The sequence below is a fragment of the Pristiophorus japonicus genome, chromosome 11 (genome assembly GCF_044704955.1).
Source record: "Pristiophorus japonicus isolate sPriJap1 chromosome 11, sPriJap1.hap1, whole genome shotgun sequence".
NCBI lineage: Eukaryota > Metazoa > Chordata > Chondrichthyes > Pristiophoridae > Pristiophorus > Pristiophorus japonicus.
The window spans coordinates 106,819,333-106,841,766 of NC_091987.1; the positions used below are offsets into that span (position 1 = coordinate 106,819,333).

A 22,434-nucleotide genomic window follows, 5' to 3' on the forward strand; every position below is an offset into this window, starting at 1 on the left:
GGGTGTGGAGAGGGGAGCGAAGAGGGAGGGTGGGGGGGGGGGGAAAGAGAAGGGAGGGGAGGGGGGAAAAGAGGTGAGCGAAGGGAGGGTGGGAGAGAAGAGGGGGAGGGGGAAGGGAAGGAGGGAGGGAGGGGGAAGGGAAGGAGGGAGGAAAGGAGAGAGGGCAGGGTGGGAGGAGAGGGGGGGAGGAAGGAGAGAGGGGGGAGGAAGGAGAGAGGGGGGAGGAAGGAGAGAGGGGAGAAGGAGGCTGAACGGTAGGTGGTATCGGGCGGGGGGGGGGTGCGGGGAAGAGAGTCGCGGAGGTCGGAGTTGTGGAGGTCTGGGGCAGGGGGGGGGAAGTCGCGGAGGTCAGGTCGCCGGGGGCGGGGGGGGGAGTCGCGGAGGTCGGTTCGCCGGGCGGGGAGAGCGGAGGTCGGGTCGCCCTGGGTGGTCGGGTCGCCGGGGGGGCCGGGTGTCTGGTCTGGTCCGGGGAGCGGGAGTCAAGTCGGGTCGGGTCAGGTAGGAGGTGAGCCTTATCCATGCAGCCTCAGTGAGGCCATTCGGCCAGGGCTAGAGACTGCGTGCTTCGGGCCCCCTCCCACAGTTTTGGGTATCTGGAGCGACTGCACATGCGTGCCCACTGTAGCTCGCATGTGCAGAGGTCCCGGCACTGTTTTCAGTGCAGGGACCTGGCTCCGCCCCCAACAGTTCATGCTGCGCCGCGCCCAGCTCCAGAGGACCTGCAGGGAGCCGGAGAATAGGTGAGTTTTTTTAGGCGCACTTTGTGGCGTGAAAAACGGGCGCCCAGGTCCGGGCTGCGCTGTTTTAGGCGCGGCCCGAAACTTGGGCCCTATATTGCAAGGTAGTGAAATGTACACTTGACTGTCACTTACTGCAGGATCACTTCCGTGCCACTGTGAGGCAGTCTGAGCACTGACAGATTGCCAAGGCTGTGAAAGGGCATCTCGTGCTCTCTTGTTTCTGGTGGCTGATGGAGTACTTGGTCTTGAGCCCTCGCTGGTTGCAGCAGATACTGTGGGTGAAGCAGCAGCAACGTCAGAGCTTGGCCTTTGGTGAGCCAGGGTTGCTGGCTGTTGCAGGTTGGCAGGTGGAAACTGGACCTGTATGTAACACACATACATACACTATTTAACCTGCCATCTGCTCTTCATTCAAAATAAGAAAACTAATTCTGACAACACACACCATCATTTAATTTTACATAGGATTTTATCGGATATACAGCACAGAAACAGACCATTCAGCCCATCCAGTCCATGCCAGCATTTATGCTCCGCTCGTGTCTCCTCCCGTCTATCCTCATCTAAATCTATCAGCATAAACCTCTATTCCCTTCTCCCTCATATGCTTGTCTAGTCTCCCCTTAAATTCCCTTCAACCACTCCCTGTGGTAGCGAGTTCCACATTCTCACCACTCTTTGGGTAAAAATGTTCTTCTGAATTCTCCAATGGATTTCTTGGTGACTATTTTATATTGATTACCTCTAGTTATGCTCTTCCGCACAAGTGGAAACATTCTCTCTCCATCCACTCTATCAAAACCTTTTATAATTTTAAAGATCTCTATTAGATCACCTCTCAGCCTTTTTTTTTTAAAGAGAAAATAGTCCCAGCCTGTTCATCCTTTCCTGATTATGTATACCCTCGCATTTCTGGTATCATCCTTGTAAATCTTCTCTGCACCCTCTCCAGTGCCTCTATATCTTTTTATAATATGGCGACCAGAACTGTGTTTACAACATTCGATACAGGTTTAGCATAACTTCCCTTTTCAATTCTATGGCCCCAAGTTTCCACACACTACAAAACGGGCGCCCCACCGAGCTGGGCACCCGTTTTTCGCGCCGAAAAAAAAACCGCGCGATTCTGGAGCGCCCTGCAGCTCCATGTCTGCTTTGCGCGGCGCCCAGGGGGGCAGAGCCTACCACTCACGCCGATTTTGTAAGTGGGAGGGGGCGGGTACCATTTAAATTAGTTTTTTTCCTGCCGGCAACGCTGCGCGTGCGCGTTGGAGCGTTGGCGCACGCGCAGTGTGAAGGAAACATTGGCACTCGGCCATTTTTGTAGTTCTTTGTAGCTGTTTAATTTTTGAACATTTTTTAATAAAAGCACATTGCTGCAAGAAGCCTCAGTGCTGATGACAGTGAGAAGGCTGCAGGAAGCCTCAAAGTTGAGGCAGCCGTTTCCCGACGGCCTCCCCCCCCCCCTGCCGTCGGGAATGGCTGCTGAATTTGTGAGGCCTCCTGCAGCCTTCTCACTGTCTCCTCCCCCCCCCCCCCCCGCCCACCAGCGGGAACGGCTTCCTCCCCCCCCCGCTGCGTTCGTTCGTTCGGTCGGTCGGGCCCGCACTCCCTTCCCGCCGGCGGGAACGGCTTCCTCCTCCCCTCTCCGCGGGAACAAATGGCTGCCTCCTGCCTCCTCCCCCCCCCCCCCCCGTGGGAACGAACGGCTGCCTCCTCCCCCCCCCCCCCCCCCCGCGGGAACGAACGGCTGCCCCCCCCCCCCCCCCCCCCGCGGGAACGAACGGCTGCCCCCCCCCCCCCCCCGGAACGAACGGCTGCCTCCCTCCCCCCCCCGCGGGAACGAACGGCTGCCCCCCCCCCCCCCCCGCGGGAACGAACGGCTGCCTCCCCCCCCCCCCCCCCCCCGGAACGAACGGCTGCCTCCCCCCCCCCGCGGGAACGAACGGCTGCCTCCCCCCCCCCCCCCCGCGGGAACGAACGGCTGCCTCCCCCCCCCCCCCCCCCCCCGGAACGAACGGCTGCCTCCCCCCCCCCGCGGGAACAAACGGCTGCCTCAACTTTTGAGGCTTCCTGCAGCATTCTCCCTGGCTGAAGCACTTTCACACAGGTAGGAAGATGGTTTATTTAATCTTTTCTTTGCTTATAAATTCTTATTCAGATTGGATTTATTTGTATAATATTTGTAGAAGTATAAATAAGGATTTATTATAGAATTTAATGACTTCCCCCCCCCTCCCCCCCACCTCGTTCTGGACGCCTAATTTGTAACCTGCGCCTGATTTTTTAATGTGTAGAACAGGTTTTTTCAGTTCTACAAAAATCTTCACTTGCTCCATTCTAAGTTAGTTTGGAGTATGTTTTCACTGTGGAAACTTTGAAATCAGGCATCAGTGGCCGGACACGCCCCCTTTTGAAGAAAAAATTCTATTCCAAAGTGAAACTGTTCTAACTGACGAGAACTGCAGAAAAAAAATGTGGAGAATTGCGATTTCTAAGATAGTCCATTCTCCACCAGTTGCTCCTAAAAATCAGGTGCAAATCATGTGGAAACTTGGGCCCTATATCTCTAGAAATAAACCCTAGTGTGCTTGGTTTGCTTTATGGCATTGCTTACCTGTGTCGCAACTTTTAGTGATGTGTGTGTGTACTCCGAGATCCCTTTGTTCCTCTACCCCACCTAGACTCGCACCCTCCAAGTAATAAGTGACCTCCCTATTCTTCCTACCAAAATGTAATACCTCACATTTATGTGTTGAACTTCATTTTCCAAATATATACCCATTCTGCAAGTTTATTAATGTACAAGAACATAAAAATTAGGAACAGGAGTAGGCCATCTAGCACCTCGAGCCTGCTCCGCCATTCAATAAGATCATGGCTGATCTGGTCGTGGACTCAGCTCCACTTACCTGCCCTCTCCCCGTAACCCTTAATTCCCTTATTGGTTAAAAATCTATCTATTTTTGACTTGAAAACTTTCAATGAGCCAGCCTCAACTGCTTCCTTGGGCAGAGAATTCCACAGATTCACAACCCTCTGGGAGAAGAAATTCTTTCTCAACTCGGTTTTAAATTGGCTCCTCCGTATTTTGAGGCTGTGCCCCCGAGTTCTAGTCTCCCCTACCAATGGAAACAACCTCTCTGCCTCTATCTTGTCTATCCCTTTCATGATTTTAAATGTTTCTATAAGATCACCCCTCATCCTTCTGAACTCCAAGGAGTAAAGACCCAGTCTACTCAATCTATTATCATAAGGTAACCCCCTCATTTCTCGAATCAGCCTAGTGAATCGTCTCTGTACCCCTTCCAAAGCTAGTATATCCTTCCTTAAGTAAGGTGACCAAAACTGCACGCAGTACTCCAGGTGCGGCCTTACCAATACCTTATACAGTTGCAGCAAGACCTCCCTGCTTTTGTACTCCATCCCTCTCGCAATGAAGGCCAACATTCCATTCGCCTTCCTGATTACCTGCTGCACCTGCAAACTAACCTTTTGGGATTCATGCACAAGGACCCCCAGGTCCCTCTGCACCGCAGCATGTTGTAATTTCTCCCCATTCAAATAATATTCCCTTTTACAGTTTTTTTCCCCAAGGTGGATGACCTCACACTTTCCGACATTGTATTCCATCTGCCATATCTTAGCCCATTCGCTTAACCTATCCAAATCTCCTTGCAGCCTCTCGGAGTCCTCTACACAACCCGCTTTCCCACTAATCTTGGTGTCATCTGCAAATATTGTTGCACTACACTCTGTCCCCTCTTCTAGGTCATCTATGTATATTGTAAACAGTTGTGGTCCCAGCACCGATCCCTGTGGCACACCATTAACCACTGATTTCCAACCGGAAAAGCACCCATTTATCCCAACTCTCTGCTTTCTGATCGCCAGCCAATTCTCTATCCAAGCTAATACATTTCCTCTGACTCCGCGTACCTTTATCTTCTGCAGTAACCTTTTGTGTGGCACCTTATCGAATGCCTTTTGGAAATCTAAATACAACATATCCATCGGTACACCTCTATCCACCATGCTCGTTATATCCTCAAAGAATTCCAGTAAGTTAGTTAAACATGATTTCCCTTTCATGAATCCATGCTGCGTCTGCTTGATTGCACTATTCCTATCTAGATGTCCCGCTATTTCTTCCTTAATGATAGTTTCAAGCATTTTCCCCACTACAGATGTTAAACTAATGTCTTCCTGTAATTTGTTGCAGTCCTCCTCAGTAGTGACTATCCCAATTTGGTGTCATCTGCAAATTTAGAAATTGTGTTTTTGATTCCAAAGTCTAAATCGTTAATATAAATTGTGAACAGCAGTGGTCCCAGCACTGATCCTGATGGAACACCACTACTCACCTTTTGCCACTGTGAATAGCTACCTTTTACCCCTGCTCTCTGCTTTCTGTCTTGAAGCCAGCTAGCTATCCATTCTGCTACTTGTCCTCTGACTCCACATTCTCTGACCTTGCTCATCAGTCTATTATGTGGTTCCTTATCGAAGGCCTTTTGAAAATCTAGATAAATTACATCTACTGCATTACCATTGTCTACTCTCTCTGTTACCTCTTCAAAAAATTCAATGAGGTTGGTCAAGCAAAACTTTCCCTTTTGAAATCCATACTGACTATTCATGATTACATTTTTGGTTTCCAGATGTTCTTCTATTTTCTCCTTTAGTAGGGATTCCATTATTTTTCCTACCACAGATGTTAAGCTGACTGGTCTATAATTCCCTGGACATGTTCTATCCCCTTCTTAAATATAGGTATTACGTTAGCTATCCGCCAGTCCTCTGGCATTACACCTTTTTTTTTTAAATTCTAAAATATGTGTCGTAATGCCTCGGCTATCTCTTCCCTTGATTCTTTCAAAATGCGTAGATGCAATCCATCCGGACCAGGGGGTTTAACCTCTTTGAATTTGATTGGTTTATTTAATATATCCCCTCTTTTAATTTTAAATGTATTTATCTCATTACTAATCTTGTCATCCAATAGTCATGTCCACCTGTTTGATCTCACTGGTAAATACTGAAGCAAAATCATTAATATTTCTGCCATCTCACTATTGTTACCTGTGGTATTATCCTGTCTATCCCTTAATGGCCCTATTCCCATCCCAGACGTTCTTTTTTATTGATGTGCCTGTAAAATATTTCACTATTTTGTTTTATGTTCCTTGATAATTTAATTTCATCGTTCCTCTTTGCCTTCCTAATTGTCTTTTTGACTTTTCTCCTAATCTTTTTGTATTCTCCCTCATCATGCACTCCCCTGCTGTCTATGTACTTAATGTATGCCTCTTTCCTTACCCTCAATTGTTCCCTTATGCTTTATTCATTCATGGCGCGCATTAGTGTTTAGTTCTTACCTTTTCACGGAATATATTGTTCCGGCACTCGGTTTTAAATGTTTCCCATTGCTATTCTACATCGCTTTTTGCCAATATTGTTGCCTATGTTATTTTCCCAAGTTCTTCTCAGCCCCTCAAAATCAGCTTTTCTCCAATCTATTAACCTGGTTTTCGTCATACTTATGTCCTTCTCAATTATCATCATTTTGATTTCAGTAAAACATCATCCATGCGTTCTGGTCAAGCATTGCAATTTTTATGTAGCTGCTACTAGTAAATGACATTACAGAATTAAGTTTAGTAATATTTTTAGTTTAATACTATTTGCCTTCAGCTGCTTAGGTCTTAAGCTCTGGAATTCCCTTCCTAAACCTCTCCGCCTCTCTCCTCCTTTAAGATGCTCCTTAAAACCTACCTCTTTGATCTGTCCTAATATCTCCTTAGGTAGTTCGATGTCAAATTTTTTATGGTAACGTTCCTGGTTAAGCGCTTTGGGATGGTTTAGTACATTAAATGTGCTATATAAATGCAAATTGTTTTAGCTTCAGAATGACTAGATAACTGCCATTTTATTGCTCCCCTTAAAAATTTATATACCATGCAAATATCTTTCCATGAGGCATCAATGCCAATTGCAGCATTCCTATTGCAAACTGGCAGAGATTAACTGCCTCAATACAGACTAGGGATCACACAGTAGACAAACAAACCAAAAGCCATTGGAGGGGGGTGGGGGGAACGATTGTACTTACTTGTATTAGGGAATAATGTTACAACTTATAGCTAGTGTCAACTGAAACAGTACTGGGTACCACACCTAATTCCACAGGCTCAGTAGAATCTCGATTATCTGCAAAAATGTGGAGAGATATTGGGAGACCGGTGAGAGTTGGGGTTTTTGTGGCAGTTCAAAAAAAAAACACTGCCCTCATTTGCAATCTATAGTAATGATCTGTCCTGAGATGAAGGGGTTGTCTTATGAAGAAAGGTTGAGCAGGTTGGGCCTATAATCATTGGAATTTAGACTCTCCGATAGGGGAATCAAGGGTTATGGGGAGCAGGCAAGGAAGTGGAGTTGAGGCCAAGATCAGATCAGTCATCATCATAGGCGGTCCCTCGAACAAGGATGACTTGCTTCCATGAGTTCACAGGTGTTTCAATGAAGGACCCGATGTTCCAGTCCTGAACTCCAATTGAGGGGGTGGAAGATGCCTGTGCTTGAATTTTTTAACGTGGGGTGACCGTTGCACACCAGTCACCACACAGGCTTGGCAGAGCTAGGTCTTGGTCCAGTGAAGGATTAACCAAGACAACTGGAGACCTGCTCTGCTGCACAGACCTAGTGCACACACATATCGCTGTGTGGGCTGGCCCGTGCTGCCCCTGGGCCCTCAGCTCTTCTGGGCCCCGTAACCTCATCTATCGCACCTTTGCCACGATCTCTCGCCGATCCTCCGCCACAAACATTCACCGCATCTTACCACAAGCACTCGTCACTCATCCGCCCTGACCTTCCCACTCCTCTGTACCTGGGCCCCGCCGATGTTCCTGCCCACGCTCCAAAACAGCAAGCAGGGTTTTGATGTCGTCACCCAGTCGCCCATCTCAAAATCGTCGCACACTTGGAGCAGCTCGCGCTGGAGGTTGAAGTGGTACGCCGCTCCAGCTTTTTTATAGCCTGACCTGTGGAAGTGTTCTCTCGCAGATCGGGGGGGGCCACTGATCATCAGATCAGTGAGGAGCTTACTGAATGGCGGGGCAGGCTCGAGGGGCCGAATGGCTCCTATTTCTTATGTTCTTCTGTCAGCAAATGAATGGGCACTGCAACAGCTAATCTGGTAGCTCATATTGCAGATCCAACACACACTCGTCTGCAAATTCAGCTAGAAAAATAGCATATTTAGGCGGCTATTGCGCTCACTGAAAGTGGTTTGTTTTGACTTGGTTTAGATTACCATGGGCCCACTTGGCTACAGAAGCAAGTCCCAAAGGCAGCATGTGCTCAGATCCAGCAAAGCCAGGAAGCAGCCTGTGCACCAGTCATTTCAGCGCACACTGCTCGGCGAACAGTGAATTTAAACACACGATTTGAGTCCATAGTCCCACCGAGGGTGACCGAAGCTGATGGGTTTTGTTGGGAGAGGAGCATGCACTTCCTTTGACGCTCACCTCTGTAGCTTAAGGGGCTAATGTCCTATACAATCTTAAATCAAAATAAAATCCTCGTATAAAAGGGAATAGTTTCCTGAAATATGCCATCTCTGGAGCAGGCGAGTGCAGAGAGGAGTTGTAATACCAGCTGGCACATCAGCTGTTCCGGTGCAGCTGCTGTGTGATGGAGGGGCGTGATGCTGAAGCAGACGGAGGGAGATTAGGGAGGCTAGGGTTTAAAAATGTTTTTTAAATATTCGTTCCTGGGCTGTGGGCATTGCTGACAAGGCCAACATTTATTGCACATCGCTAATTGCCCTCGAGACAGTGGTGCTGAGCTGCCACAGTCCGTGCGGTGAAGGTACTCCCATAGTGCTGTTAGGGAGGGAGTTCCAGGATTTTGACCCAGCGACGATATATGATCAAGTCAGGATGGTGTGTGACTTTAGAGAGGATGCTCCCACGCGCCTGCTGCCCTTGTCCTTCTAGGTAGAGCAATCAGCAGCGCATGATTATTTGGGAACTCTTGGATTATGGCTGATAGTGGAGATCCCACCGATAAGGCAGATAGAAACCGGCACGTTTTGCTTGGAGTTCGGGGACATTGTCATTCTTCACTGCCCAAGTGGCAAGGCAGATCAAACTGACATTTTTGTTTTAAATCTCCACACAAGTGCAGGGGGATTCAAACCTTTATCTCACTGCATTCTTGTCCCACACTCTACGGGAGTAAACCTTTCAAATCATGGTAAATGGTAAAGAGGGACAAGGCAGGCATCAACCGTACACATTCATTTAACCCTTTCAATGTGTGTGTTACACATGCCAAGCCTCAGTCGCTCACCTTCATCCTGTCCTGATGATCCAGGATGAGATCTGCCACTCGATTGATTATTTCATCGTACACCAATCCAGAAAGGGAGCCGCCATTTGCACGTCGGACTTCTTTAATGAAGTTAGTCAGACTGACCCTGAAAGGCAAAAATGTAGGGCAAGATGGAAAATAATGTACAGGACAACATCAATCATTTCACCAACACAAGCTTGTTAGTTCAATGGGCTGGAATGTTGTCCTTTTACCCATAGCGTGAAGCCGAACCCAGATTAGTGCAGGAGCAAGGATAAGTGGCGTTAATATCAACCCAGATCCAAATGAATATGATTCCATGGTATGGAATTATTCATTCCCAGAATTGATGGAGCAGTATCCTCTAAAAGCCTACAAAAACAGGAATGTCTCCGAATGTGGGGTTAAGAGGCTGGCAGCAATATACCGTTGAGATAATGTAGGGGTAGTTTGTCTCCTATTCTCTGTCCACCATGAAATGCTCATTGCCGACACCAAGTAATTCTAGTCCTCCCAAAAGATGCAATTATTTCTATTTCAAAACAGTCAGCGAGAGAAAATGAATGAAATCAGAGTGAACAGCTATGGCCCAACATTGGTTTCAAAAAAGCCATCGCTGACCTTACTAGAACCCAGCAACTTCTGGTTAGTTTTAATCTAAAACCTGCTCAGAATCACAGAAATGTTCATGTAAGATGATGTAAATGCTAATTGTGATTACATTTGCAGTAGGCTTACCTTGTATAATGGGGAAACATGGCTAAAAGACGGTTAATGATCTTATCAAAGCTGTTCTTGGATTGCTGAGATTTTGGATTTGCAGGTTGGTTTGTAGAAGGCAGAGTATCAGCCAAGGTTGCACATTCAGGTACTGTAGACGTGGCTGATTTATTTAATGGTGGCCAAGTTGACTGATGCTTTGCCAAAGAAGCATTACTTTGAATTTGGTTTAAGGAAGACTGGTTTTGAAAGCTGGATGTCCCAGAGATCCAAGGTAGAGCCTTGGTCTTTGCTTCAGCGATTCTTGGGGCTGCTTGCATTAGAGATGACAGGGCTTTCTGTGTTGCAATAGACGAGGCTTGTGGAAGAGATGAAATCTGGTTTTGTATCTGCAAGCTCAGCATATGACTTGCAGGAGGAGGAAATGATGCTATAATAGCAGGGTCGTCAATGGGGGCCTTCTCTGACATTATCTGAATTGAAAATGGCAACAAGATGAGAATATAAAAATGTTTGTGCTTTTTCTGTACAGCATTTTGCTTTCCTTCTAAACTCGATTGCTCAAACAGAATGCACTTGACTCCCAGTCAGGTGGTCAAACCCACATTTAGGCTATCACTGAGGCTACCTGCTTTAAAAAAAAATTGTTCTTGGGATGTGGGTGTCACTGGCAAGGCCACACATTAATTGTCCTTGAGAAAGTGGTGGCAAGCCACCTTCTTGAATCGTTGCAGTCCTTCTAAAACATGACCTACCTCCCCTTACTGCTGCTGAAACTCACATCCATGCCCTTTGTCACTTTCAGACTTGACTTTTTAAATGCCCTCCTGGTTAGCCCCCCCAAGCACCACCATACATCAACTCTAATTCATCCAGAACTCTGTTACTTGCATTCTATCCTGTACAAAGTCCCATTCACCCACTATCTCGATCCATACTCACCTTCACTATCGCCCCATCCTCCAGTTCCCACGATTTCAAAATCCTAGCTCCATCTTCAACTCATTTCTTGGCTTTCCCCTTCCCTGTCTTTACAACTTCCTTTAAATCCTACGTTCCTGCCTACAGCCTCTCGTCATCCAACACTGATCTACTGCATGCTTCTCTGCCCCTCCCACATACTTAAAACTTCCTCCATAGGCCCATTTGGCTTGGTACATCTCTCTACACATTAAAAACATATCAATTTAAAGCTAGCCCATCAATTACAGGATAGGGGGAAGGCCATTTAAGGCAGAGACGAGAAGGAATTTCTTTACTCAAGGGTTGTGAATCTTTGGAATTCTCTACCCCAAAGGGCTGTGGATACTGAGTCTCTGAGTATATTCAAGGCTGGGATCGATAGATGTTTGGATTCTAGGGTAATCAAGGGATATGGAGATCGGGCGGGAATGTGGAGTTGAGGTCAATGATCAGCCATGATCTTATTGAATGGCGGAGCAGGCCCGAGGGGCCGCAGGGCCTACTCCTGCTCCTATTTCTTATATCACCTTCTGCCACCTTAGCTCTACTCCTTCAATTGAAATCCATCACTTAACCCCAAATATTGATATATTAAGGGTGGTATGAAAATGCAAGTTATTGTAAGGGTCAGCAATGAGAAGACTAGCAGAGTCTCTCTAGCTCCCAGAGGTTGGTGAGGTGAAACATAGCACTGTATTAAAGTGTCACCACAATGACACACACACTTAGGGTAGGAACAAGCATCAGTGATAGCACAAAGACACTGCATCTGTAGGGACAAAAAATTGTGGCAACACTTTAATACAAGTGCTGTGCTTCACCTCATCAACCTCTGGGAGATAGACTTTGCTAGTCTTCTCATTGCTGACAGTTACAATAACTTGCATTTTCACACCACCCTTAATGGATCAAACCATTCCAAGGCATTTTGAGGTTAAGTGATGGAGGAGTAGTGCTAAGGCGACAGGAATGAAAATTCTTATGGCCTCATCGTCACGTGTTATTCAAAGGCTATCAAAGCCGCTTTTACATTTACCTTTAGCTAGCAGATTCTGTAGCCCACTAAATCAAGAGGCACAGGAAGTTGCAAATGAACATATAGATTATTGAGTAGGCAAAACTATGACAGAGGAGTTCAATTGTGGGCAAGTGAGAGGTTATCCACTTTGGATCGAAGAAAGAGAGAACAAAGTATTTTCTAAATGGTGAGAAACTAGGAACTGTAGCGGAGCAGAGAGATTTGGGAGACCAAGTACACAATTCATATATAAAGCAATCAAAAAGGCTAATGGAATGTTGGCCTTTATCTCAAGGGGGCTGGAATATAAAGGGGAGGACATGATGCTTCAGTCGGTCAAAGCCTCAGCCTGACCTATCTGGAGGACTGTGTACAGTTTTGAGCACCAGACTTCAGGATGGATATATTGGCCTTAGGGGGGGGCGGGGGGGTGCAACGCAGACCGGAGACGAGAGGGTTACATTGTGAGGACAGGTTGCATAAACCTGGCTTGTATTCTCTCGAATATAGAAGATGGAAGGGTGATCTGATCGAGGGGTTTAAAATGTTCAAAAGATTCAATAGGGGCAATGCAGAGAAATTATTTCCTCTTAAAGTTAGAGTGAGGCCATTTAGGTGGGAAATCAGGAAGCAGTTTTTCCACAAGCAGTAGTAGAAATCTAGAATTTGCTCTCAAAAGGCTGAAACTACTAGGACAATTTGAACTATCAGGACTGGGACTAATCGATTTTGTTAGGGATACAGAGCTATGGTGGGTAAATGGAGTTGAGGTTCAGATCAGCCGTGATCCGATTGAATGGAGGAGAAAGCTTGATTTTCTGAACGGCCTTCTCCTGTTCCTATACCTTCCTTGACCTACAGCAAATTAAGCCAAGACTGTCCAACGTGACAAAATAGCAGCCAAGGAACCAATTTTCCCGTGTCTTCGTGCCTGCTGTGGATCTAACTGCACCTATTGTGCCTTTGACAACATGATGAACATGTGTTTCCCCGACTCTCAACACGAGCTGATGACAATCTGCACACATTTGCCCTTTGCTGCCAGTTAATAAGTTCAGTGGACCAGTGTGCTTAGGCCATTCTCCCAAGTCCCAACCTGGAATATAAAAGACACCGAAGACTGGCCGTAGTAATTTGTTTCGTGAGCTTATATACATAACATTTAACGAAAGTCCTAAATGTGCATGATCACGGCTGAAGCATTTTCTCAAGGTCCCGTATTTTTGAATTGGATAAATGCTTAATCCTGTCTGATTGGAATTACTTGTAGTATAACTATGGTATAATGCAGGATGTAGGCTCTTCGACAAAATGCAAACTATTTTGGAAAACACGACTTCACTGAATACTTACGTTAGAACTTGGTGCTGCTGGGAGGCTCGGAACATGCACTGATGCAAGGTTGCTTAGTTGCATTCCAGTCTTTACCAGAGTCATCTGATTATTAAAGTGCAGCTGTAAAAGATGAATACTTTACATTATTGCTCAAGCTTGTGAAGCTCAATCCTTTTTTTTTACAAAGCAGGAATGAAAAATCAACATGGAAAACTCTATTGCAAGATCATCAACCTCCAGCCACAAAACTTGTACTCGAGTCTCAGTTCAGTGTGGCATGTTGAGGGACGAGAAGGGACCTATCCTATTCCTCAGAACATTATTGAGTACTCAACTGGGCGAGGGAAATACACAGTATAAGCATATCAAGAGAACTGAAAGCAGAATGATCCCATTGTTTTGATTTTAATTTATACAGCATACAAGGTAATTTACAGAACTTTATGTGCAGTAAACATTCTTTTCTGATTGGATATTCAGCTCATCCGCTGCTGAAGCCCTCATCCATGCCTTTGTTACCTCTAGACTTGACTATACTAACGCACTCCTGGCTGGCCTCCCACATTCTACCCTACGTAAACTAGAGGTGATCCAAAACTCGGCTGCCCGTGTCCTAACTCGCACCAAGTCCCGCTCACCCATCACCCCTGTGCTCGCTGACCTACATTGGCTCCCGATTAAGCAACGCGTCGATTTCAAAATTCTCATCCTTATTTTCAAATCCCTTCATGGCCTTGCCCCTCCCCATCTCTAATCTCCTCCAACCCTCCCCCACCCCCCAAAGATGTCTCCGTACCTCTAATTCTACCCTCCTGAGCATCCCTGATTATAAATCGCTCAACCATTGGTGGCTGTGCCTTCTGTTGCCTAGGCCACAAGCTCTGGAACTCCCTGCCTAAACCTCTCCGCCTCTCTATCCTCCTTCAAGACGCTCCTTAAAACCTACCTCTTTGACCAAGCTTTGAGTCACCTGTGCTAATTTCTACTTATGCGGCTCGGTGTCAAACTTCTCTCATAATACTCCTGTGAAGTTCCTTGGGATGTTTCTCTACATTAAAGGCGCTATATAAATACAAGTTGGTGTTGTATTGGTAACCGTCATCAAGGCAACACTTGGACTAAAGGCAATGACTACAGTTGTGCCAAATCTATTACAAACTCACCTCAGTTTGATAGATTTGCTGCTTGATTTTAACTAGAAAGGATTCCCAGGCAGCAATCGACATCTGTAGTTGTGGAATACCCGAGGTTGGTCTGCTGCATAAAAAGAGAACACATTCAGATGTCATAAGCCCACTCTTCGAATGACGAGCACTGTTGCTGTTCAGGCTGGTTATTTCTTAGCATTTCCCTCCGTCAAAAAGGGACATTAAGCACTTCTTACATGCACATCTTCAGTCATGTCAGTAATAGATTTCTCATCAGAAAAGATCATATGGAATGATCCTTGCATTTATCTTTTGTTTCTTCTCCTGATGTAACCAGCAGTGACAGAGCTGTATTTATAACCTTCTAATTGTTTGGGGCCTGCCTTTGGAAGACATTTTTGCATCGGAGTGGCTTGCTAGTCTAATTTAGAGGGTATTAACAATCAACACTGTGTGTGTGGGTCAAGACTCCTGTGGAGGCCAAGACCAGGCATGAATGACAGAGAACCAGTTGAGTTTAAAACAAAAAATATATATATACAAAAACAGTAGCTTTGATGGTCATATTCTTCTGGTGCCAGTCCACAAATTACCACATTTAGGGATTTCAATTTCACTTGTTGCCTGTGTGGGATTTGAACGCTCAATCACTGAGTTACTCCATAACCATTACACTGCCGTGCCCTTGAAATGAGTGTCTGCACATGCCAGACGAGGACAGGATGAGGGTCGGCTGTGATGTCAGTCTCGGGACACATGAAGAATGACCATGTGGAGCTGCACCAAAGCACGAGTCAGAGGGGGAAGACGAGGGGAGGCAATCAGGTCAAATTTGTTGATACCAAAACGAGTAGGGCTGGTGAATTTGGAAGAGAGCGCTTAGAAATTGATAAATTGGCTGGATAAAATATTTAAGTGGACAGAACAATAGTAGATGAAACGGAATACAGACAAGCATGAAAGGTGCAGAAACAGCCAAGAGTGAAGGGAAAGAGACCCACGAGTCTTAGTAGACACAACACTCAACATGTCCAACCAGTGCAGAGCAGTAATTAATAAATCCAATAGAAATTTGAACTAGTTAGCTAAAACAGTAGAGTGCAACTCAGAACAAGTAATGGCCAGACCACACCTCAAGTTCTGTGTTCAATTCTGGCAACAGGGAAGATTTTCAAGCACTGGAGACAGTGCAGAGAAGAGCTGTGAGGAACATTGCAATGTTCAAGCTTTCAGTTATGAGGAAAGACTGAAGAAAGCTGGGGTTTTCCAGCCTTGAAAGGAGATATCAGACAGGTGAGATTTAAGAGTTATATCAGATAGTTATGGAAATTGAAAGGGTAAATCTGGAATCGTACTTTAAATTAAATTATGGTCAGACAAGGGGTACAAGTTAGTGTCCTAGGCCCAACCATCTTCAACTGCTTCAATGACCTTCTGAAGTGGGGATGTTCGCTGACGATTACACAGTGTTCAGTCCCATTCGCAACTCCTCAGATAATAAGAACATAAGAACATAAGTATTAGGAGCAGGAGTAGGCCACAACCCCTCGAGCATGCTCCGCCATTCAATAAGATCATGGCTGATCTGATCATGAGCTCAGCTCCACTTCTCTGCCCGCTCTCCATAACCCCTTATCCTCTTATCGTTTAAGAAACTGTCTATTTCTATCTTAAATTTATTCGTTGTCCCAGCTTCCACAGCTCTCTGAGGCAGTGAATTCCACAGATTTACAATCCTCAGAGAAGAAATTCCTCCTCATCTCAGTTTTAAATGGGCGGCCCTTTATTCTAAGATCATGCCCTCTAGTTCTAGTCTCCTCCATCAGTGGAAACATCCTCTCTGCATCCACCTTGTCAAGCCCCTTCATAATCTTATATGTTTCGATAAGATCACTCTCATTCTTCTGAATTCTAATGATTAGAGGCCCAACCTCCTCAACCTTTCTTCATAAGTCAACCCCCTCATCCCCGGAATCAACCTAGTGAACCTTCTCTGAACTGCTTCCAAAGCAAGTATATCCTTTTGTAAATATGGAAGCCAAAACTGCACGCAGTATTCCAGGTGTGGCCTCACCAATACCTTATATAGCTGTAGCAAGACTTCCCTGCTTTTATACTCCATCCCCTTTGCAATAAAGGCCAAGATACCATTGGCCTTCCTGATCACTTGCTGTACCTGCATACTATCCTTTTGCGTTTCATGCACAAGTATCCCCAGGTCCCGCCGTACTGCGGCACTTTGCAATCTTTCGCCATTTAAATAATAACTTGCTCTTTGATTTTTTTTCTGCCAAAGTGCATGACCTCACACTTTCCAACATTATACTCCATCTGCCAAATTTTTGCCCACTCACTGAGCCTGTCTATGTCCTTTTGCAGATTTTTTGAGTCCTCTTCACACATTGCTTTTCCTCCCATCTTTGTATCGTCGGCAAACTTGGCTACGTTACACTCAGTCCCTTCTTCCAAGTCGTTAATATAGATTGTAAATAGTTGGGTCCCAGCACTGATCCCTGCGGCCCCCCACTAGTTACCGGTTACTGAAGCAGTCCATGCCCACATGCAGCAAGACCTGGACAACATTCAGCCTTGGGCTGATAAGTGGCAAGTTGCATTTGCACCACACAAGTGACCATCTCCAACAAGAGAAAGTCTAACCATCTCCCCATGAAATTCAATGGCATTACCATCATTGAATCCCCCACCATCAACATCCTGGGGGGGGGGGGTCACCATTGACCAGAAACTTACCTGGAGTAGCCACGTAAATACTGCGGCTGCAAGAGCGGGTCAGAGGCTGGGTATTCTGTGACGAGTGACTCACCTATTGACTCCCCAAAGCCTTTCCATCATTTACAAGGCACAAGTCAGGAGTGTCAATGGAATACTCTCAAATTGTCTGGAGTGCAGCTAAAACAACACTCAAGAAGCGCGACACCATCCAGGACAAAGCAGCCCACTTGTTTGGCACCCGCATCCACCATCTTAAACATTCACTCCCTCCACCACCGCACTCCCTCCACCACCGGTGTACCGTGGCTGCAGTGTACACCATCTACAAGATGCATTGCAGAAACTTTCCAAGGCTTCTTTGACAGCGCTTCCCAAACCCAGACCCCTACCACCTAGAAGGACAAGACAACTTGTCAGCAACGTCCACATCCATGAATAAGTGAATAAAATGGACTTCAGTCAGGGTGGAAATCCTGTAATTGTTTAACAATTGGATGCCAGAATGATTGGGGGTGGGGAGCTTCAGGATTTTTCTGGCTGGATGAATGGAGACGGGCCAAAAGGCCTTCCTCACCTGTAATTATCTTGTGGAAAATTGGCAACAACAAAACAAAAGAACCAATAACTGTAGAATTATAAACCAGACTATAGTTCAGACTCACCTGGCAACCATTGCTTTCATTTTATCTAAGCGACTTCTAGCATCTTCAGCTGCTCTGTAATGGGGAAACAATTGTGCACTCCGCCAGCCCTCCAACACAGACATCTGAGCAAAGAGGAGGGAAAGATAATATATTGAGAGGTCAACAAAAAAAAAACAGGTGCCACTTCAATCAAGTAAAGATTTAAATTGACATTAGAGGGGGAAAAAAAAAATCAATCTTCATAAAATAGTAATAACACAACCCTCAAAATTACACTCAAGGTGTGACCACATTTTTTTCAGGTTTCTTACTAAAGATCACCTTATCATGTCTGAATGAAACTCTGTCCTTCAGATTTTTGCCTACATTTGTAGAGAAAAACCACAGAACTAATGTTTGAATTGGAGATCTTTGTTGGCTCCTCCAATAGATTACTGGACAAGTACAACATCGTGAGGTATAGATATCCAGCTCAATCTCTGATTAGGACCATTGAAGGCACTGCTGTTGAATTTAGTGAAAAAGGAGCTGGTTGGGGAAAGAAGAAAAAAAAAGTTCTCCAGATTGCTACCCAGCATCCCTTGCTAGAAGGTGTGCAGGTGAGGGTGTCAGCTAAGGAGGATGTGATGAGAAAGGAGAGAGCAATCCTACGAGGTGACCTAAATTATTGATGAGAAGCAAGGAGACACTGCAACAAGGTGGAAGCACTGTTCAGGCACTGCAGTACTCTCTTTCCTTCCCACATCTCAAGACATGGTGCTCAGTATAGCCATCTTGGAAGGATGAAAAGTTGAGTGAATCTTGCTGAGATTCAAATCCATCTGGCTTCAAGTCCAGCAATCAGACAACCGAGCTATTTAACGGCTCTCATCTGCGGGGCCTCCCTCTCCTGTGCGAATGGGCTGTGAATCTTTGGAATTCTCTACCCGAAAGGGCTGTGGATGCTGAATCGTTCAGTATATTCAAGGCTGAGATAGAGAGATTTTTGGACTCTAGGGAAATCAAAGGATATGGAACTCGGGCAGGGAAAGTGGAGGTAGAAGATCAGCCATGATCATATTGAATGGCGGAGCAGGTTCGAGGGGCTGCATGGCCAACTCCTGCTCCTAATTCTAGTATTTTTACGTTCTAATGGGTTGCTGACACTCTGTCCAGGCTTGCACAGGATGAATGACCACTTGGGTGCAGTACCAGTGGGCTCCTGGGGCTGTGGGACTGTACCCAGGCACGTCACCAGTTTCAGAAGAGAAGAGGATTAAAAAGGAGATAAAATTGGAAATAAAATATCTACCTCTGCTGTACTGGCTCTTTTATTAGTTTCTTGGTACACGTCAACATTCTTTTTAATGGCTTCTTCCATCTTTTTCTTTTCTCTTGATGACTGATTACTAAGAATTCAGCAAAAATAATTATCTTTTAAGTAGCATAAAAGGAATGTGCAATCAGTTTCCATTAAACATCACTTAAAAAAAATAATAAATGTAATAATAAAACACATTTCAGAAATGTTTGTTGGGAGTCCAAAAAAAACAAACTTACCTCACTTCCTCAAATTCTTGAAAACATTTTTTATAAAGCTCTTCTTTTTCCTGAATGTTTTGTGTGTAGCTTCAGGAGAAGAAGAAATGACATTACAAGTTTAAGATAAAACACTAGGCATGGTGCAATGGCAGAGTAGGACATAGGCTAGATTCTCCCACTCTCGAGTTTTTGAATCTCAAAGTGGTCTTCTAGGTGGTCCCAATCAGAGGCCAGGCCAGGGAGAGGGGTTAAAGGCATATTGTCGTTTAGAATCTGCTTGAAGAAAGGCAAAAACAAAGACCGTGGGAATCTGCCTACAGACTAAAGAGCAACAAAAATAGGGAAAAATTGGAGGCATTTAACATTTCGTAAAAAACACTATTCAGTTTCTGCTCGAGACTAAATCATAACAGATTACAAGAATGTTTAGAAACAGCAAAAGAACATTGGGCCCAACAAGTCTGTCCCTATCCACCTTCTTACTATATCTCAATATAGTTTCTCCCCAGAAAGAGCTCCAGTTGTCTTGAACCCCTAAATACCCCAATTGCCTTAACTGATAATATTCTTCAAACCTGGAAACTTTCTGCCAGACTTTCCTTCTTATTCATAATTTTTAAACTTGTATCTGCTGGCATTTGTACCTCTCGCTTTAGTGAACAATTTGCCTGGAGCAATTTTGTAATTTCTCTAGTTATCTTGAAAACTTCAATTTCTCAGGATTATTACTCTAAAGCCACGTATGGAAAAATGTGTGTCATATACTCATCTAGAATCTTCCAGGTCCACTTAAGCAGGGACTTTCGAGATCAAGGAACGAGAAAGCACATGCAGAGTTTCTTTCTAATACGACCAACAATCTTTTAAGCTGCATTCAGTCCGTACATGTACAGATAAATCAGGTAGCTACATTATGCCTCATGCCAGCAATAGGCTGACATAGTTATTCTAACTATGTAAATCCTGGATCCTAATTTTACTCACATTTGATTCAGTTCAACAAGAGATTTAACTTTTGATTTGACCATCTTTAAGGCTTCGTTATTTTCTCGCTTTTCTTGTTGACTCTTCTTGATTTCACTCTCCAAGTCTTGGCGTAGCAAGTCAAGATCAGATTTTAGTAGCTGCACAGAGAATTTATAAATTAGAACATTTCCAATATGCTTCGAGGAAAGCGCTTATTTAAAATGGACAGTATTCTAGCAAGCGTGACATACAGGAAGTTCATGCTTGATGCAGGACTTTTAATATTTTATTAGCTGGACCTCTCATGGTGCTGCACACAGGTAAATTTTGAACTTTGCGATGATAACAAAATCGGCAGCTCGCTTTACGTCTTTCCCGAGTCGCTATCACCTGATTTATATGATGACACAAAGTTAAAATCTACCTCACGTGTAGGCTTGAGGTGAAACAATGTTTGAAGATGAGAGGTAGTTCCAGCATGGTACGCAGACATAAATCAGTCTCCAATTTTAAAGTCCTATATTCTGTCATTTTTTTTAAACATATACAGTATTTTAGTTTTATTATTTATGCTTAAATAGAAAAACCTAGGACAATTTAGGATGCAGAAGTAAAGCTGAGACACAAAACTGAGGCATTATAGTGCCACTGCTGGCAGGAGATAAAATTACAGTGATAAGTTTACATAGCCAATTTCCAGTACAAATGTGCAGTTAAGAATTTATAATGATCGTGACTGCAGATCTGAGATTTAACATAAAAATTCTGGGTCGATAAATTTTGCATGTACCTCATTTTTCTGTATGAATTCAGACATCTTTTCTTCAAGTGCAGTAATTTCATTTTTGCTGCGGATTGCAAGCTGGTCATGTTTTTCTTCTGCTTCTTGTAGCTGTTGCTGCAGAACATGGTGCTCTTTCTCAATCCTCAAAATATCGCCCTGTTGATGCCACCAAGCCACAATTTATTAGCGTGAAGATAGTTTAACAGCTCTAAAATGTACATCGTTGGATCTTTGTTCTCCATCAGCAATGCATTGCTCAACATGGTGCTGTGACTACCATTATCTTACAGTGCACGCTCAGTAGTAACACTCACCTCGGTGTCAGAAGATCATGGCTTCAACCCTCACTCTAGAGGTTTGAGCACATAATTCAAGCTGATACTTCAGTGCAGTACTGAGAGAATACTGCACTGTCGGAGGTGCCATCCTTTAAATGAGAAGTTAAACCGAAGCTGGACCAAAAATAAAATCTCGTGCTACTATTTGAAGAAGAGCAGAGCCCCAGTATTTATCCCTCAACCAACATCACTAAAACAGATTTTCTGGTCATTTAGATCATTACTATTTGTGGGACCTTGCTACGTGCAAATTGGCACTGTGATCAAAGTGATTCATTGGTTGCAAGAAGCTTTAGGATCTCCAGAGGATGTGAAAGACACTATATAAATGCAAGTTCCTTCTTTCATTACTTACCTGTTGATTTTCAAATGGTTGAAAAGGATCAGTATTGACTTTGGTGTTACATAAAGATTCCCGATGAACCTACAACAAATCCAGACACACATATTTTCAACAACAGGCACTGAATTGTACAAAAAAAACCCTATTGGAACAACTTCACTTAATTTGCATCTAAACAACACTGGCTAAAAATGGCTAATTTCTTTCCTTGGACTTCAAAACTGTGGAACTCCTTACTTCCTTCAATTGCTAGGATTTTCAAACTCAGGCTTGGCATCATCTCAACATCATTTACTGATGTAATGCATCTTCTCTCCTGCTCTATTGTATCTTGGTGGCCTGGCTTACTTCCGTTTGGCGATAATGACAAAGTATTACAAAGTATTTACAGCACAGAAACAAGCCATTCAGCCCAATAGATCCATGCCAATGTTTATTTTCCACACGAGCCTCCGCCCACTCTTTTTTTTCATCTAACCCCATCAACATATCCTTCTATTCCTTTCTCCCTCGTGCATTTATGCTACTCGCCTCAACTACTCCTTGTGGTAGCAAGTTTATATTCTACTTTCTGGGTAAAGAGCTTTCACCTAAATTCTCTATTGGATTTATTAGTGACTATCTTATATTTACGGCCCCTAGTTTTGATCTCCCTCACAAGTGGAAATATCTTCTCTATGTCTACTCCATCAAACCCTTTCATAATGTTAAAGACCTCCATCAGCTCACCCTTCAGCCTTCACTTTTCTAGAGAAAGGAGGCCCTGCCAGTTCAATCTTTCCTGATAGATATAATCTCAGTTTTGGTATCATTCTAGGAAATC

The 22,434-nt window shown here is 44.6% G+C and overlaps 1 protein-coding gene across 2 annotated transcripts in view; it reads right to left on the reverse strand.

The window, feature by feature from the left end:
* Positions 1-22,434, reverse strand: part of ttc3 (tetratricopeptide repeat domain 3) — a 131,009-nt gene that overhangs the window by 5,288 nt on the left and 103,287 nt on the right. Inside the window, exons 31-41 of one of the 2 annotated variants that reach the window (XM_070893863.1) lie at positions 21,624-21,692; positions 20,937-21,086; positions 20,165-20,304; positions 19,199-19,267; positions 18,951-19,047; positions 17,678-17,781; positions 14,298-14,388; positions 13,153-13,254; positions 9,837-10,291; positions 9,096-9,222; positions 873-1,100 (exon numbers count right to left, since the gene is read on the reverse strand). In XM_070893863.1, coding sequence (XP_070749964.1) covers positions 873-1,100; positions 9,096-9,222; positions 9,837-10,291; positions 13,153-13,254; positions 14,298-14,388; positions 17,678-17,781; positions 18,951-19,047; positions 19,199-19,267; positions 20,165-20,304; positions 20,937-21,086; positions 21,624-21,692 — 1,632 coding nt within the window. Of the gene's footprint in view, positions 1-872; positions 1,101-9,095; positions 9,223-9,836; positions 10,292-13,152; positions 13,255-14,297; positions 14,392-17,677; positions 17,782-18,950; positions 19,048-19,198; positions 19,268-20,164; positions 20,305-20,936; positions 21,087-21,623; positions 21,693-22,434 lie in introns of both variants that reach the window. The other variant, XM_070893862.1, reaches the window with a different exon arrangement.